The 19,524-nt window shown below is 34.2% G+C and overlaps 1 protein-coding gene and 1 pseudogene across 1 annotated transcript; both read right to left on the bottom strand.

The window, feature by feature from the left end:
• Nucleotides 1–9,259: 9,259 nt before the first annotated feature.
• LOC133730941 (protein FAR-RED IMPAIRED RESPONSE 1-like) lies at nt 9,260–10,422 on the bottom strand (annotated as a pseudogene).
• A 1,487-nt stretch (nt 10,423–11,909) lies between these two features.
• On the bottom strand, nt 11,910–12,977 carry LOC133734333 (homeobox-leucine zipper protein ATHB-52-like). Its single transcript, XM_062161963.1, has one exon. The coding sequence runs from the start codon at nt 12,666–12,668 to the stop codon at nt 12,153–12,155; it is 516 nt and encodes a 171-aa protein (XP_062017947.1). The 5' UTR covers nt 12,669–12,977; the 3' UTR covers nt 11,910–12,152.
• Nucleotides 12,978–19,524: the final 6,547 nt, after the last annotated feature.

The raw sequence follows: 19,524 nt of genomic DNA, 5'->3' as shown, positions 1-19,524 counted from the left end.
AACTTTCTGCATATCTGACAGAAACTACTAAGATCAGCCAATATTGAATTACTTACATTTTTAAAGTTGAATGAAAATGATAGAAACAAATTTGTGTATAAAAGATATGAGAATTTCTGGTACTGTTTAAGATGATAGCATATAGGAACTTCAATGTTTGAGGACTTCGCTGCAATACATTGGTTTTTCCCCAGAATCTCCTCTCCCCAAGCCAAAACGAAATATTAAGGAATTCTTTTTTTTGTTTTGTTTAGTTATTAACTCGACAGTTCCTATAGCTTAAATGTTGAATAATGAGATTGAATCCTTTTAACTTTGAAATGGTCCTTAGAAGAGAAAACCTTTGCTATTTTTTTTTTTTTTTAATGATGGATTATAGCTTTGCCTTGTCATTAGCTGATCTTCAGACTGAGAAAGTACAGTGTTTGAAGATCATTAAGATACTTTCAATTCTTCTAAATATTATCAATTCTCTGATGGTCTGTAAAGAAATCCTTTGTTATCAGAATGGTTTAGGGTTTATAGTGTGTGTACACTGCACACAATGGTTGTGGGGAAGACAGGCTGAGTTGGATCTGGGATGTATATTATCTCGTTGTGGTGTTTGGTGTAAGTGGAATGACTAGTCCATAGGAGAAAGTACCTGAAGTTTGCATTTCCTGTTTGTTGATTTCACATGTGGGACTGTTGAAAAACATACCGAGTGACCAAGAAAAGATACTGAGTGGGGCATTGTTGTGACCTCTTCAAAAAATTAGTACACTTTGATGTATATGATCATTTATTGTCACGATAAATTTCAGCTATTTCTTCTGTTTGTAGTATTAAGTATACATATTTTCTTGGTCTGGGTTCCATCAATGTCTTTTGGAAACTTTTGCAATGATAGTTGTTCTCAGATTTACTTACGTTAAACTATTTCTTGAATTGGAAGCGCATAACTTGACATGTTCTTGCTGCGCAGGTTTACTAAATATCCTTTCGTAAGCTTCGTGGCAGCCATCTTTCTCAAATGATTGTAAACCAACACAACCTTCACATACCTGAGATGACTGTAACAGAAATAATCAAATTTTCAGCCTGCTGTTAATGTCTTGGAAGCAGAGCTGGTACATTCCTCATCTCTTTTGATATTTTTTTTTGGGTTAGTTCTTTATTTCCATCATCGAGATGTGAAGTCAGAGGTTGATTTGCTCATGCAGATATTGAAGGAATTGTGTCCTAAAACAATCATTTTGATGTAATTATTATTGTAATTATTATTAATCAAAAGGGCAAGTTTATTGTTCATTGCTTATATTTAATATTTGATTGAACAAGGTCCAAGGAATATGAGTTAAAGAGAAAGTAATCTAAAGAGTTAGATGTGTGAGACCTTTACTCTTTAACACTCTTATCCTAAAAGGTTCCTAGTCATAGGATTATCACTTGGACATTGATAATCCGGAAAGACTAGCACATACTATGTATGCTCAATATGGAGGATGATATGTCTCTTGTCATTTGTGTAGAGACACTAATACAAGTATGTGGGTGCTCTTAACTTAAAGAGTACACTGAACGCGATCATTAGAGTTCTTGTATGGAGTCTTACTTACATGTCAAACTTGAACTCTAAATTGCAATAATACAAATTAGTCCTTTGACCTGAGACACCATAGTTGTCTTATGAGTGAATGGATTATCTCTTGATGATGCAATAATATTGTGTCCCTTAATGGATATAATAGATGCATTCATTGGTATAATCAATTCGGTCATGGAGACATGTGAGTGTACAACAAGGAATCTCTATCCTTAAGTAAATAAGGTGTATGTTCAAAGATGTGATTCAATGAGTCTTTGGCCAAAGCATTGAATGAGATTTAAAAAGGAGTTTTTAATCACATTCTAAGAATCACATAAGAATGAAAATCACATTAGGGGATTGACATATCAATTCCATACCCCGATGATGTGATTTAGAACATCGTGTTAGAGAAGGACCGTATTGTATTGTAATTCCAATTGAATAGGTTCTTTGTCATTCTACATTAACTAGGGTAGTCATGATATGTTGCAAGACGTCACTCATGACTTGTGAAGTCCCCGAGGATTAATAAACATTTATTATCCTAATAACAAGGGAGAATCAAAAATGGAGTTTTTGATTCGTAAACAAAATAGAATGGTTTCTATAAACTTCACTGCCTTGTTAATTAGAACCTAAGAGATCGCACACCATATAAGTGGATCCTTGAGATTGTATATGAAGAAGATTAAACAAGAGTTAGTTATGACCAAATAATTAATTAGATTTATTATTTGGACATAATTAGGTTTTTCGGGTAAAACCGAACCTATTGGGCCTAAACGATTGTCGGGCTTTTCGTGTGGACTTGGGCTTCACTAAATGAGATTTAAATGAAAGCCCAAGACACATTTTTAGTGCCCAATAACAAGTATGGACCAGCCAAAATATTGGCTTTATGAAAGTCAATATTTTCTTTTAGTAATTGGAGTTATTTCCTATTATATAAAAGTGAAAGCATGGACAAAGAGAATAAGTAGTGTCTCCACACTATTATTTTCAGATTTGAGAGAGAGAGAGAGAGAGAAAGAGTTCTTTCTTGGTCCATTACAAAATTAAAGGAAAGAAGAACACTTGCATAATTTCTTCTTTTCTTTCATCTTTCTTCATCTCTTGATTCACTTGGTGAAGATCCTTAGAGGCCATATCCTTTTGTGGCTTTACTTGTTACATCAAAGAGAAGATTACAAGCACAAGAAGGAGTACAAGAAGGAGTTCTTAATCCAAGGTGCTTCAAGGTGGAGGAAACACACACAAGGAGAGATCAAGGAGAGGAACTTTGGTGGTTCACTTGGATCGGATTAAAATCACGCTCCAAGGGTGAGTAGAACATAAACTCCCTCTTTGTTCTTCCTTACTATGCATGCTATGTTTATATACATATCACAATAAGCCAAGATCATGGGTTAAAGGAATGGATTTTATGTTTAGTTAGTAGTTTAATGGTTAAACTAATTCCGCACTAATTAAAAAGTTTTGAAATCCATCCATTCCTTCAGATATAATGCTACAGGTCAGCAGGAGAGAAAAGAAAGAAGGAATTGCTGCTGATCCAAATATTGACACTAAAATGAAGGTAACCATAAAATTGAATAGTTTTGCCTTTGATAAATTTATATTTCTGTCAAACATATAGACATTAACATATATAATGCTGGCAGACAATCTCAATTGAAGGACAAAAGAAAAACCTCCAGACTGACTACATTTTGAAGTAAATTTCTATACTAAATATTGGTTTTCATATAGATATTTAAGCCCTGAGAACTAATTGGATTAAAACAATTAGCTGTCATGATTTCTCTCTGCTTTTGATCTTTCAATATGTTGCATAAAGTAATCAAATCACTTTGTGTAAATATGAATAGAACTTTGTGATTCATAGAAACATCTCCTTCACTTCAATCAGCACTTCTTTCTCCATTTCATTCATAATAGTCAACACCATAGCAACATGCGGGTAATCTTTCTAGTTTGGTTGATATGTGACTTGTTTATATGTACACACAGATGGGTTCACAGTTCAAGGGTAAGATACTAGAAGATAACATGGTTGGCATTCTAAAGCAATGGCACGGTGATGTGAGGAGGAAAAGGAAGAAGGAAGAACAAGAATCACAATCTGCACACGTCTTCTTCCATGGAATGGAGCTCCATGAGGCACAACATATGTATATGCAGATTTCTTTACTTCTGGTATGAATCAAATTAGTTATATATATTTGAAGCCTACTTAGTGTAACAACAACTTTGAAGAATTGGTCAAAACAATAGAGTACGGCATTTTGGATCTTTATTCCCCTTTAATGAGATGGACTTTTGGTGTATTGTAGATTACTTGTATTGTATTTTGGATGATGTTGGCTAGGTTTAGAGTTGGAACTATGGATTGTATTTTGGATGATGTTGATGCAATTAATGAAACGTAGCCATCATTTTCAATGCAGATTTTAGTCCAATTTTATGGTTTTGATGATTGTAAATGACTGATGTTGAAATGGTTGAAAGGTAATAGATATATGCAGGTTTATGTTGTATCAAGAAAATAGAAACAACAGAAACAAATGATCATCTGTTGTTTCTATCAAGTTCAAACAACAGAAAAGTAAAGTTCAAATAGCTCTCAGACAACAGAAGTAGGTGTTGATATGTTGTTTCTATCACGTTCAAACAACAGAAAAGTAGAGGTCAAATAGCTCTCAGACAACAGAAGTAGGTGTTGATATGTTGTTTCTACCAACTTCAAACAACAGAACATAACTAAAACAATGGTTGAAAGTGCAAACAAACAACAGAAAAATGAGATTGAATACTACTTCAGACAACAGAAATTTGAGTAAGACTATACTCTAAGTGACATTCAAACAACATAAAACAACTAAAACTGTAGTTGGAAACCAAATCTAACCACAAGAATCAAAATTATCTGTGGTCCAAACAAATCTCAAACAACATAACTCATGGTATAAATGTTGTTGCGTACGAAATCAGTCAACATATAACTGTCATTGTTCTTCAAATCAGACGACAGAAGCATCAACTAAGCTTAATATTGGTTCAATCAAACGACAGAAACATCAAAAACTCCGTCATCTTACATTAACTACATCGACAGTTATTTTTTGAATCCGTTGATGAAGTGAATTTCCAACAACATTAATATGTAGTGGTATGGTGTTTCAGACGACAGATAGACTCCGATTCTTCAATATTAGGTACTTCAGACGACAGAACTTAAACTGAATATGTCGTCTGAGTAGCTTATAAACGACGGAGAATATCTGTCGTCTGAATGGCTTAGAGACGGCAGCCACTTAGACAACAGATTTTTACTTCATCAGACGACAGATATGGTCTGTCGTCTGAAGCATTTTTTGGCATAGTGACATCCAATATTGATACCAAAAACTTTCCATTGATTCCAACAAGATCTACAATATTCCATTAGTTCGATTCATTCCAACATCGATCAACATAGTAATCAACACCCTGATGCCTACACATATACATTAAAACCAAAAACATATGCTTGTATAACTCTGTCCAATGCACAATCACCATAATATGCCTATACATAAAGGCCAAAAATGGCAACTAGCTAGGGTGATCAAAATACCAAAAACATTATCCCATGCATTTACCAGCTATGTGTGATATTTCATGACAAACTTAGCCCACTCTGTCCTCACAGCATCAAGATCCTTTTGGGTGTAAACCAGTTCCTTGGATGATCGCCGCTGCCACTGAAACAAATATAGTACTATCTCAACATCACAAATCACATGCAACAAGAAATGAAGTTACAAAGCAGTTTAGGACTAAATTTCAGGCTTTACCTTTGATCCAAATTCCAGATTCCTATCCTCAACTATTTCTTTCATGAACCGCATGATGAATATGCCACAATCCTTGTCAGTTTGCTGCACCGGAATACCCTAAAAACAATACATTACAAGAGCTCAGCAGTGCACTAACCATCATATGTACCAACCAAAGTAGAAAGTGTAAACCTACAAATGAATACTAGTGCTAGACATACCGCCATGTTTTGCCACAATATTGATCTGCGGCTAGATCTATTCATGTGAGCATTGTAAATTTTGATACCACTAACAAATAAACATAAGAAAGCAATAAGTTAAAATCGATCAATTACAAAGAAACAAACACAGACTTGCAGTGCCATCATTATTCGACTTTGAATCAGGAACCCATAGAACAGTCCTAAGGTAGCTCCTCTGTAATGTTTTTGGGAAAAAAATCTTGATTGGCAGACTTGCGACAATCATTAGCCTCAAACTCTTATTATTTGGGATGCCATGGCTCTGTTACTCTTCTAGCACTCTGAATAATAAAATAAGTAAGAACCATACAAACATAGATTTATAGCAACCCTTTTCTGTTTTATTTACATTCACATTCAAATTAGCAGAAAGAGAAGCACTGAAGCAGAAACACTAACAAAAAAATGGTAGGGACTAAGTATTAGGAAGGTCCTACTGACCCTTCAACAAAGCACCCAATGCAATTAGCAAAAAGACAAGCTTTACCTCATCCCCTAGTTCAATTAAACATAACGAACACCCAAAGAACAACCCCCAAAAAGTTACAAGGTTCTGCATCCGGATAGTTCGGACTTTACTACTACCCGAAGCTGACTCAGTAACTCTTCCTTGTGTCTCCCACACTTAGCATTTTGATTCTGATTTTGATTCAACAACAACATACCAAAACCAAGTCAAAAATCACAAAACCAATCCAAGAATCCTTGCTAACAAAACAATCTCACTGGAATCAAAATCTGATTTCAAAGCAAGGTTTAAATTTCATACATGAGGCAGGAGAGGAACCCTATAGCCTGAAACTTATGCGGATTCGAAACAATTAAATCATCAAGACTAACAACAGAGGGAGTTTCCCAATCCAGAAAATCCGAAAACCCATCAAACAAACCCAATGATGGTTACCTGAGTGTTTTCTGAACTTTTTGCAAGTCTGTTATCCGACAACGACGACATTCGGGTTTCCTCCGGCGAAGAACAACCACGCGCTGCACTGAGGAGGAACTTAAGCCGGCCAACTCCTTAATTGAACCCAAACCCGAATCAAATATGTATATTCCAAAAGGCCAAAACATATGTTGATGCGTGTTCATCCCATATCTGAAAGATCAATTGGGGGTTTCAAAACGATTCCCCCAAATCTAATCCAATCTTCAAAATCCTAACCCTAGACAATCAAAAAAAGGCTCCAGAGATTGAGAAATACCTGCATCGAAGAAGGAAGAGGGGCGTAGGCTAGAGCGGAGTGGAACCTGAGCTCCTCCTTCATGAAATCGAAGAAGAGCAGAGCGAGAGTGAGAGGAGGAGAGAGAGGCAGTAGTGGCTTTGGTGTTCGTGGAAAGAGAGAGGTCCTTGGGGACTAAGAGAGAGGTCAGAGGACTGGGTTTGAGTCGAGTTCACAGTTTTAGAACATTTTTTTGATGACAAATGTTTTAGAACATTAGGAAGAGAGTGTGAAAAGGTTTTCTATGAAAAGGGGGAAATTTAATTTTTGGTCAAAAAATGGGCGGGCAAAATGAAAGTTTTGTTAGTCATGGAGGGATTGAGTGAAAAATTTGAGTTTTGGTTAAGTATGAAAACTCACACAACATAAATTCATATCCATTGTCTGAAAAAGAGTTGCACAACAGACTATAGAAACAACAAATAATTGTTGTCTGAATCCATTTGTTTAAAGGTATTTTGCACAACAGAATAAAGCAGCAATAAATGACTGTTGTCTAAACCGAATGAGTCAGACAACATCAAAATATAGTGATTGTTTGATAATACATTGCACAATAGAAATGTAAAAAGAGTTGTCTGAATAGATTTATTCAGGCGACATCAAATTTCAACCATTGTCTGAATAATAATGAAACAACATCAACAATTATTATGTTGTCTGAAACTAGCTATTTGGACAACAGCAATCTGAAAATCTGTTGTCCGTTTAAAAAATGCGGACAACATCACACCTATTTTACAATAACTGTTGTATGATTGAATCATACACGATAGAATAATTCTTGCTGTCGTCTGAATTTTTCAGACGACAGATAAAATGTGCGCAGTTGTCTGATGCATGTTGTCTGATTCAAATATTGGCGTAGTGACAGGTCAATTATATATTACTTGCACACCTTAAAAGGGATTCCAAAACATGGAATTAATATGATTTGCTTGATTCCCACTACTTTCCATATTCATAAGGTCGTAGGATTGATTAGCATCAAAACTTGAATCCAAAGACATGTGACCATTGTAGCTTGAGTGATTCTCAGTTCCAATATTCATAAGGCCATAGTTTCGAAAAGCATTCAAATCGGAATCCAAAAACATGGTATTATAACCAGATGTGTGTGAGTCGCAAAGCTGATACCCCCTTGTACCTAAACTCAAAATAAAATTCATAACCTTAGTTACTCTAAAGTCTAAAGACTTTAATATATATGAGAAAACAATGAACTTTCTAATTTATATATTACCATTGTCTGTGGGTAGTTGTGTTAATTGACCCAAACAACTATAATTTGTTTCTGATCCTTGTAGGCTTTGAAGAGGGAGACCAATAGTTGATGCAACGGGATGCTCTGCATATCAGATAGATGTGCTCTAGTTGATGATTTTGTGTGTCCCTATAACATCAGAAAATTCAGTTTCAGTTTAGAGTTATTTTGAAGTAGTTGACATGTATGCTAAGAAAAAATAACTTATAACATATTGACCATTCTTTGTGATGAGCTTTCTACTTGATTATTTGTCACTTCGTCATTCTTTTGAACCTACAAAATTTCAAAGGAAGATAGCAAGATAATTGCAAAAGGCAAGAACACTAAATACTGCAAGCACAAAATATAGAGAAATAAAGGTCTTAGCTGAGGGACCTATAAACAAAGAACCAGAGAAGAAACAAATTGGACAATGCCTTTGTGTTTACCTCCTTTGACTTGTTGCAATGTCTTTTATTACATTAATTTGTTCGTTCCAGGCTTTATACTTCTCTTTGCAGCTCCTTTTGTCTTCGACACTTGTGGGTCAAGAACTGTTGTTTGTTGCATATTATCCTCATCGCATCTACACTGGGATTCTGAGCTTTTGATTGATTGGTTGACCACTGCACACTTTTTCAAGGTTTCTTTTAGTCCAAGATATGCAATATCAAAACTCTCTTCAGACATTGATCCTTCCTTACTCAGTTTCGTAGCTTCTTGAAACAATATGTCAAAACGATCTTTTTTGTACTTAACTTCTTTTCGAGTTTGCTTTATGGTACTGCTGTATATGGTCTTCACATTCTTTGTCCACCGCTCTGATATATAATGAGATGGAATTTTGAAAACTTCCAAAGAGTGGAACACAGCAAGAGCATGTCTACAAAGAACCCCTTATATTCAAATAGGTGACAGCTACAATAAATCTCCTTCTTTCTTGCATCCCATTCCACCTTGAAATCATATTTCTTCTGAAAATCTTCAACTTCAAATGTTTTAGTCACATTGTCTTCCTTCATTTCTTTAGGATAGCATCCTCCAGCTCCTAAAACCTCTACTTGAAACTTCTTAAAAACTAATTCATGTGTGTAAACTTTGGACATTTTTCTCTCAAAAGGTGAAGGAGACATGAAAGCAGGTAGTGTGTGCCAAGTTCAGAAATCAGCTTGAGCTTCTTGTTCTTGTCTATCCTGTAGAGCCACATTGTATTGTCCAACAAACTCTTTCAAAGTAGTCTTCTTACCCACATATTTATTGAAGAAAGAATTGATGCTTTCAGATCTGTCAATCATATCCCACAATCCTTTCTCAAACTCTTCACTAGTCCATGAATTGTAAATGCATTTATCAAATATCTCCATAAAATCTTCATTTTCTTTGATTACTTGACCAAGTTTTTGAGGGATTTTCATTAATATATGCCATAAACAAAAGCGATGTCGAGAATTTGGAAATACCTCTGCAATGGCTGATTTCATGGCTTTGTCTTGATCAGTTAATATAGCACCCGGTGGTTTTCCTCCCATTGCTCTCAGCCATGTTTGCATTAACCAAACAAAAGTTGAAGCAGTCTCGTCTCCAAGTAGTGTAGACAGAAAATGGTTGTTCACACCAATAAACGGAGCAAATGGCATCTTGTACTTGTTAGTGATATATGTAGTATCAAAAGAAACAACGTCTCCAAAAATCTTATATTCTTCACGACCTTTTGCATCAACCCAAAAAACATTTCTCAAACGTTGGTCCTCATCCAAGTCCATTGCATAAAAGAAATTGGGATTCTCTTCTTGCATGTGCATAAAAAGGTCAAGCATAGCATTAGCATCCCCTGCAGCTAGCTCCAAATGCCGCACTTTATCAAAATGATTTCTAAGAACCTTTTCTGTAAATCCAATATTTTGATATCCCCCATGTTGTTTAGCCACTGCAGCATATATTTTACTTGTTTGTACTCCAACTGCATGAAAATCATTAGCATTGCTCATGTCAAAAGATGAAATGTTTCTATGACATGGAAAATAATGTGCATATTCAGGCAAGAGTTCATGGTTGCGTTCCTTGACAAAATTTTGGACAATCAATTTTCCATCTTTCTTTCTCACGTGCAAAATCGCTTCACAACCAATTTTATAACTAGGTCGGGGGTTAGTAGCCTTACTATCTTGTCTTTTCCCGTACCTTGTACAAGCAAAGATCGCATCAATGAATTCTCTAGATGCCCTTGATCGACGACTGTGTTTAACAGAAACATCAAATCCTACAGATTTGGCATACTTCAAATAATATGACTTGCATCTTCAAGTGAAACAAATACCATACCAATGCATGCAAGGTTCTGCCATTTCATTCTCTTCGCCATCTATTGAACCTTTATCCAAAATTACATCAGAGTCTTCAGCATTTAAGTTTAAATCAATGTTTAGGCTCATGGTTCCCTAAATCAATCACCAAAAGCACACATACAATTAGAATTATCGAAGACATAGCTCAATGTAATACAATTTACCTGATATGAGTGCGTCAAAAGAATACTGTGTTTAATAGAGTAGAGTGCACAGATCTATATATAATGCAGACCCTTTGATCAAGCTATTGTTGATTACTTGATTTATATATGAATAAGGAAACAAACAACATGTTTAATAGAATAGAGTGCACAGATCCTATAATGCAGACCATTTGATCAAGCTATTGTTGATTACTTGATTTATATATGAATAAGGAAACAAACAACATGTTTAATAGACTAGAGTGCACATATCCTATATATAATATGCAGACCCTTTTTTTTTTCGGCAAAGAATATAATGCAGACCCTTTGATATATATGAATAAGGAAACAAACAACACAGATTTATGTATGAATACGGAAACAACAACACGGATTTATATATGAAAAAGGAACAATCAAGCTATTGATTCCCTACAAAACAGATCATATATATAGATGATTCCTTACAATCAAGCTACTGATTTCCTACAATTACTTCAAATAAAAAAGGAAATCAGGCATATAAGAGTAAAAGAATTACCTCACAATAGAGTACCGATATAATTAGGGACCATCATCAATATATATCAATACCAACTACCAACACAAAAATCACATAAATTGATTAAGAATCTGACCTCAATGTAAAGGTAACCCACGAAAGTAACTAAGATAGCTGGAAATTGCATCTCAGAAGCTTGTTCTTTTTTTTTTTTTTTTTTTTTCTAAATCAGGGATCTCAAAAGTTTACTTTGAGGTAATTAAGCCTTTGGCGCGGGAAAATTGAAGCTTTAATTGGCCTGTGGCCGGAATGGAAAGTAGAAGGAGGAGGGTATTCAAAGTAGCTTTAATTGTTATTGTGTAATTAAATAGTAGAAAGCCATGAGAAATTGACACTTGTCTGAGTGTGGCTCACACACACTCAAGTGAGTGTTTATATAGCACTCCCCTTTGAAAAATGATCTTACCGCATCCAACGATACCAGAAAGACAATTTTTAGGTTCACTCCTGGTGTGAATGAGCATATTCACCCTTTATTGTTATTAATGCATTTTAACTTTATAAATTTCTAATCTAACCATTCATGTTGCATAACATTATACAAATATTAGCTCTATAAAAAATCAATCAAATTGAAGACCTTTTAGGCTTTCAATTATTCATTTCTATGAAATACATGGATGGTTCATCATAATAGTAGTAAGATCGAGTTGTTAGAACCATCCATTTGTTTGATTCAATTAGATAATTAAACGATTTCTGATTCGATTGATTTTTTACAGAGATGATCTTTAAAGGCTAATCTAAAATATGGACCGTTGGATGATAAATTTATTAAGTAAAAGTATGTTAATCGACAATAGAGGTGAATATGTTCGTTCGAACCTAAGAATTGTCCATGGCGTATCCAATTACAAGTCACATTTCCTGATATATCATACATCCAACCCCTTTGTTCCTGAAAATTAACTAGTAGCTAGCTAGTGCTGACGAGTACTCACCGGGAAATAAATTGAAAAAGCAGATTCTAAGATCAAAAGTAAACCCATATCTACTACATGCCAATCAAACAAGCATAGAGCTCCTCAAACTCCTTAACCTCATGATTAACCACATGATCCCCAAGCTGCAAACTAGAGCTAGCAGCACCCTCTTGATCACAAGAAGCTGAAAACACTGAGCAAACCACAGGATGATTATCACCACCTACTTGTCTTTGGTTATTCAAAGCCAACAACAGTTCATGAGCACTGTTTAACTCTCCTTTAAGCCTCTCAACATCTTTCTCCAGTTTCCTCTTTTCCGCTAATGCAGTCTCCAGCTGCACTTGAATCGCTTTGTAGCCGAGCTCGAGGCTCTGCGTCTTCCACCGCGCTCGCTTGTTTTGGTACCAAATGGCAACCTGTCTGGCCGGGATTCCGAGCTGTTTGGCCAGCAGGAGCTTGCGGTCTGGCTCGAGCTTGTTGTCGGAGCTGAAGCTTCTCTCCAGAAGCTTCACTTGGTCTTGGGTTAGCCTCTTTTTCTTGTGATGGAATTGGTTCTTGTTGCTTGGGGTTTGGAAAAAATCCATGTTAGTTTCCGGAGCTTGGAGATTTTGAGAGATGAAGATTAGTGATGAGGGTGAGGCATGTTTCGACAAGCAGGTGGGATATATGCTTTATTATAAGGGTTTGAAGTTGAACTTGAGAGAGAGACAGAGTTCTTGCCCCGCCCTGTGGTTTTCACGTGGGAATGGCCCTACTTCAACTTGATCTATCTGCATTTTAAAATATTTTTATGACTTTTAGGTGTGATAATATTGTATAATATCCATAGACTAAGAAGTTTAAGGACTTCTCGCCGGCGGCCTTCTTCTGCGAGGACACTAAGCCTACAGTTCCCCGCGGCGGTATGGAACTATGGATAGTGATCATCACCTTTTTTCTGGTCAATGAAAAGGATGGAGGAATGGGAAGTGCAATTGTTTGCGTGGTTTGAGAGAAGTGTGTATGCTAGACTTTTGTGGAGAGTTAAAAATAAAGTTTGCGAGGGATTCCCACAACACGTAAATATTAAGAAATGGAAAATGATTTGTGGCCTCAATGAGGCATAAGATTTGTGGTCTCAATCCTAGGTGTCATGCCATGTCACCTACACACATCACCTATTTGTCAAATCATGCCATGTAATTCTTGAGTAAAAAGACAATCTTATCATTCCAAAATCTAATGGCTCTAAAATATATTATTTTGGTTTTCTTTTTCTTTTTTTCGTTATATATATAATTATATATATATATAATTCGTCAAAAAAAATTATATAAAAATATGTGTTTGTGTGTATAAATATATATATATATATATAATTATATATGTATATATATAATTCGTACAGAAAAATTTATATATATATTCGATGTAGAATTAATATAGTATAAATATATATATATATATATATATATATATATATATATATATATATATATATATATAATGTCATAATTCTAACCCACAAAATTAAAAAAAAAAATTGATTAAAAAAAAGTCAAATTTAAAATTGATTCCACAAAGATGGAAAGAAAATATATTAATATCTTAATTATAACCCATCAAATTTGGTAAATTGAAGTAATATTCAACTCTTTTAATAAATGAATTTAATAAAATTAATGGAAGATTATTAGTTTACCTTACACTAACAAGTTAATTAGACTATTAGTGTGTATTCTATGATTTCATTAATGGTAAAGGCTTGAGGGCAGCCGTACTGGCCCTTATTTAAAAAAAAAACAAGTTAATTAGAAAAGTAAAAAATTAAATTGGATCCACAAAAATTGAAAGAAAATGTATTGAAATCGTAATTAAAACCTATGAAATTTGGTAATTGAAGAGGTAGGAAAATATCATTAATAAATTGATCGAATGATAAAATTCTAGATTCCATCATTTCAAAATTTCTCGATATATAATTTAATATTGTCTCATCCAAACGCAACATTAGGAAGTGTTCCTTAAAGGTCAAGTGAGACTTCATTAATACAACTGTTCGTTTATTTTTACATGAAAAAACAATCATAATGTTATTAATACTATGTAGAAATTCAATGAACAATAGGTGTATAACACAGCAATAATCAAAGAAAAAGTGCAATTAAGGAAGGTGTAAAATAGAAGTCATCGTCCACATTAACATTAAAGTCAGCTAACATGTCTTACACGAACAAATAAGTAATAAGTAGCTAATAATGAGCCAGTAAAGTTTACTGGGGACTTTTCCCTAATGGCATATTTACACTGAAATAGAATCATCATCCACACTGAATAGTCAGCTAACATGTCTTACAGTAACAAATAAGTACTGAGTAGCCAATGATGAGCTAGTAGAGTTCACTGGAGACCTTTACCTAGAAGCCATCATCTACTGAAACTGAAAGAACTAACATGTCTTGCACGAACAAGTAAGTATTAAGTAGCCAATGATGAGCTAGTAGAGTTCACTGGAGACCTTTACCCAATGGCATATTCACACTTAAATAGAAGCCATCATCTACTGAAACTGAAAGAGCTAACATGTCTTGCACGAACAAGTAAGTATTAAGTAGCCAATGATGAGCTAGTAAAGTTTACTGAGGATCTTTTCCTAATGGCATAATTACACTAAAATAGAAGTCATTATCCACATTGTCTTACAGTAACAAATAAGTACTAACTAGCCAACAATGAGCTAGTAAAGTTCATTGGGGACCTTTTCCTAATGACATAATTACACTAAAATAGAAGTCATCATCCACACTGAAATTTAAAGTTAGCTAGCATGTCTTACACGAACAATAAGTACTAAGTAGCTAATAATGAGCCAGTAAAGTTTACTGGAGACCTTTCCCGAATGGCATATTCACACTAAAATAGAAGCCATCATCCATTGAAACTTAAAATAAGCTAGTGTGTCTTGCACGAACAAGTAAGTACTAAGTAGCCAATAGTAAAGTTCAACGGGGAATCTTTCCCTAATAACATATTCACACTAAAATTGAAGACATATATCATTCACATTGAAATTGAAAGTCAGCTAAGTACTAACATGTCTTATACGAACAAAAAAGTACTAAGTAGCTAATAATGAACAAGTAGAGTTCACTGGGAACTTTTTCTATAAAATAGAAGCTATCATTCACATTTAAAAATCATTATTGTCTATTGAAAAATTTGGGATCAACAAAACAAGTATACTTTCAAAAATTAATTTCCTCATGTGCAATATATTGTATTCCATATTAAGCAATTTCTTTTCAGATATCAACTTCCCAATCAATTTAGATATCTAGGTTTTCAATCACCAGATTTTATGAGTTAAAATTACGATTTAAATACATTTTCTTTCCATTTTTGTGAATCCAATTTAATTTTTGACTTTTCAAATTAACTAATCTTCCATTAATTTTATTAAATTTATTTATTAAAAGATTTCAATATTACTTCAATTTACCAGATTTCATAGATTATAATTACGATATTAATATATATATATATATACACACACACACACACACACCACATTAATTCTCCATCGAAAATATATAAATTTTTTGGAGAAAATGGTCGACTAAAACGAATATATATATAGAATAGTGGTGGTTTGGCTATTTTTAATTTCAGTTTACACTTTTATCTATTTATATTTTATTGACTTAATTTAATAATTATGTTATAAAAGGGTATTATAGACACTTCAAAATTTGGTGAAGCCCTTTGACACCAAAAGAGGGCTTCCATTTATAGTAGTAGATATATATATATATATATTCGATGGAGAATTAATGTGGTGTGTGTGTGTGTGTGTGTGTGTATACCCATACTTTTTTTTGAATATGTATAATGAAAAAAAATCCAAAATAATGAAAAAGAAAGAAAGGAAAAAAAACCAAACAATATTTTTTTTAGAAAAAAGTCAAAATAATTTAGAGCCGTTATATATTCAACAACATATATATATATATATATATATATATATATATATAGGATTTTTCTCAGGTAAGGATGTCCTTAGTTTTTCTTATGGAACGGATTTACTGTTTTCACCCACTTTTCGATCACATTTTCACATCTTAACCGTTCAGTTTTTAGGTCCTAATGTATGGATCACCTCTGCAAAATTTCAGCCAATTTGGTGATCGTTAAGGCGTCCAAAACTGCAATTTACACGAACGAACCGAATCTGTCGAACCGGAACCGTTCATTTACATTGTTGTAATTTGCAGTTTTGGATGCCTTAATGATCACCAATTTGGCTTAAATTTTGCAGAGGTGATCTATACATTAAGACCTAAAAACTGAACGGTTAAGATGTGAAAAGTTGATCGGAAAGTGGGTGAAAACCGGAAATCCGTACCTAAGAAAAACTAAGGACGTCCTTAGTGTAGCCGGACTGATATAGGATTTTTCTCAGGTAAGGATGTCCTTAGTTTTTCTTATGGAACGGATTTACTGTTTTCACCCAGCCGGACTGTATATATATATATATATATATATATTCACAAAAATATATAAATATAAATTTTTTTAGATTAATTATATATATAATAAAAAAAGAAAAAGAAAAAAAATAAAATAATATATTTTTTCTAGAAGAAAACTAAAATAATTTAGAGCCATTAGATTTTGAAATGATAAAATAGTCTTTTTATTCAAGAATGACATGACATGATTTGACAAATTAGTGAGGTGTATAGGTGACATGGTTTGACACCTAAGATTGAGGCCACAAATCTTAGGCCTCATTGAGGCCCTATATCATTGCCCTTAAGAAATTAATATAGTTTATTGTTAAGATTCATTTATTATACTTTTTTTTATTTTAACATGTAAAATTGTTTGTGTCCTTGCATTATTGTTTGCATCACATGTGCTCTTGCACTCTTCAATGAGTTAAATTAATAATTTTGAGCGTATTGTTAGAACACTTGAATCGAATGTACTCATATTGAGAAACTAAATTTTGCATGGCCATATGTCTTGAGTTTTTATTTTTCCTATCGAGTCTTAGATGGAAAATTGTTGTGCATGTAATGGCTACTACATAACTTGCACGTCATCCAATATAATATGTCATAGAAAGAAATTTCCATATCTGAGTTAGAGAGTTCATGAATGTGGTGTTCGTGAAACTGTTCTATTCGGTTGTGGTCCAAGATGTCATATAATTCTTCTGTCATTATTGGTCAATCATTACTGTGGATATACAATACGTATCTTCCCAACACATCCATCTCTTATTGTTTTCAAATCCTACAGTAAAGGGACGCCAATGGCCGTATTTGGAAATAGGCAGTGGCTAGCTGAACGTTTCTCGTTTTCCTTTTTCATTCGGCCGCAAAATTAAGCAGCAGTTGTATTTGACCGTTTAATGAATCGATCTCAATTGGCAAAAAGCTAGAATTTGCCTTAAATTTAGTCATTAACTGGTGATGTCATGATAAAAAAAAACTGATAAGATTCGGGGCGCCTTAAAGATATGTGTTTGAAGTTTTCAGTAGTCATGATGAAAACAGAGAAATTAATGCAGTTGCCTAAACCTTGAATCTAAAAGAGGAAAAGAATAGACGCTGGCAACTGAGTTGTATCTGTAGACATTTGATCTTGGCTGTTTCTTGTACGTAAATATCTTTGGGGTGACTGATATAGCTCCTCCATGTATCTGGGTCTAAGCTTCTGGAATTTTTTAGGGTTCCCCCTCGTGGTCAAGCTTCTTATTTTGTTTGTTATTAGCAGCCCTCTGGCTGCTGCTTGTATTTTCCGTAGTCTATTTTTAACAGACGCTGCAACTGTGCTCTGGATTTATTGCTTTAGAAGGATACTAGAAAAGGAACCCGCGCGATGCCGCGGGGTTTTATTGTCAATTGATCTAATTGTAGTAATACATTCTAGCTATGTTGTTAATGATGAAAAATTATTGTAACGAAAATATTTATCTACGTTGTGAGCTGCGGTTAGTAACGTGCTCATGTAGATAAATAACATTTTAATTCACTCAACAAAAGTGTAAATAATACAACCAAGCTTTAATAATTTGACAATTCATTGAGTTCTAGAAACTCTTTAACTGATTCTACATGTAGTTGTCTAAGACTATCCGAAAGCTTACGCAAAAGACTCTCTCGATCTATTTTCATGGACAGAACTGTAGTTTCAATCATCTTCATAATATTCTTTTGACTTTAAGAGCAATATTTGGCTTTAATACGTGTTCTTGTCATAAAAAAAAAAAAAAAAAAAAAAAAAAAACAAAAACAACAACTCCAAAGATTGAAACAGATTCCTTAAGTTGCTATAAATCAATTGGAATTTATATAACTTTCAAGACAAATGATGCCCTAAACAATATCAGCTATGATAATCACCACCCAAAAGGAGGTTTAGCCTCAATGAGTACAAACAAATAAAGGTAACTATTGACAACTCCATCTTATCGATCTTTAGGTACACATCCAAAAATAGCTCTATCAAAGCATGTTTTTTTTGCCAATGCTCTTAGTGCACATATTGTTGCAGAAAAGGACCAAGGTTAATTCAAAGCCATAAAAAATAAACAGATGAAACAGAGGTTACAGAGCACGAATTTGCTCTCCTTTGCAACACATACTTTTTAATAACGTCCCTAAACAGTCATATGCGTATAAACCCACAAATCTAAACCTGTAAATTCAAACACAGTATAACCATTGATAGTCAAGAACTATCAAAACGCTCAATTTCCTCAACACAACAGTGGACAAAATGATTCAAAGCCTCACTCTTTATGATTAAGTATTTAATTTTGAAGCATCCAATCCTTGACCCATCAAATACACGACCCAGATAGAATTTCAATCAGAAAATTTGAGATCAAAAAAAGAAAAAGAAGAAGAAGAAACCAACAAATTAGATTTTCACAAATACCTTCCACTCGCTTTTCTTTTCCTCCTTCCGCCACTCTCTCTCTCTCTCTCTCTCTCTCTTCTCCTTCCTTTCCTTCTTTCCCTGTCCACAAATACCCACCAACGTTTTATCACTGATTCACTATTGACCTTGTAAGAGTTGATGTCGGTGTAGATAGGAAGCAAGGACCTGACACTTATGATTATCCACCCAGCAAGAATGGCAAAGATGCAAATTATTACAAAATAAGGACAGAACCGTAGTTTCACATCGGCTCGGCTGGAGCCTCTACTGTTACTCGGCTTAGTAACAGTAACCATCCCACCAACTTTAGTAGTATGTATAATATCCACTTGGTGTCACCCCTAATTATCAAGTATTCGTTGAAACAACTTTGCCGACGAACTTGGGGGAACGCTTGTAACCGAATACTTTAATTTCTCTGAAGGGGTTACGTATCAAAGAACTGGACATATAAACTATGACATATCCGGCCATCTTCTGTTATATGCTGTCTCCCGAGAGCTACTGTGC

Source organism: Rosa rugosa, chromosome 2, assembly GCF_958449725.1.
Source record: "Rosa rugosa chromosome 2, drRosRugo1.1, whole genome shotgun sequence".
NCBI lineage: Eukaryota > Viridiplantae > Streptophyta > Magnoliopsida > Rosales > Rosaceae > Rosa > Rosa rugosa.
Note: the sequence above shows the minus strand (reverse complement) of the source record. Positions and strands in the feature narration are given on the sequence as shown.

What these genes read in the sequence shown, in the direction of transcription:
- LOC133734333 (XM_062161963.1), bottom strand. Translation starts at nt 12,668, where the DNA reads ATGGATTTTTTCCAAACCCCAAGCAACAAGAACCAATTCCATCACAAG.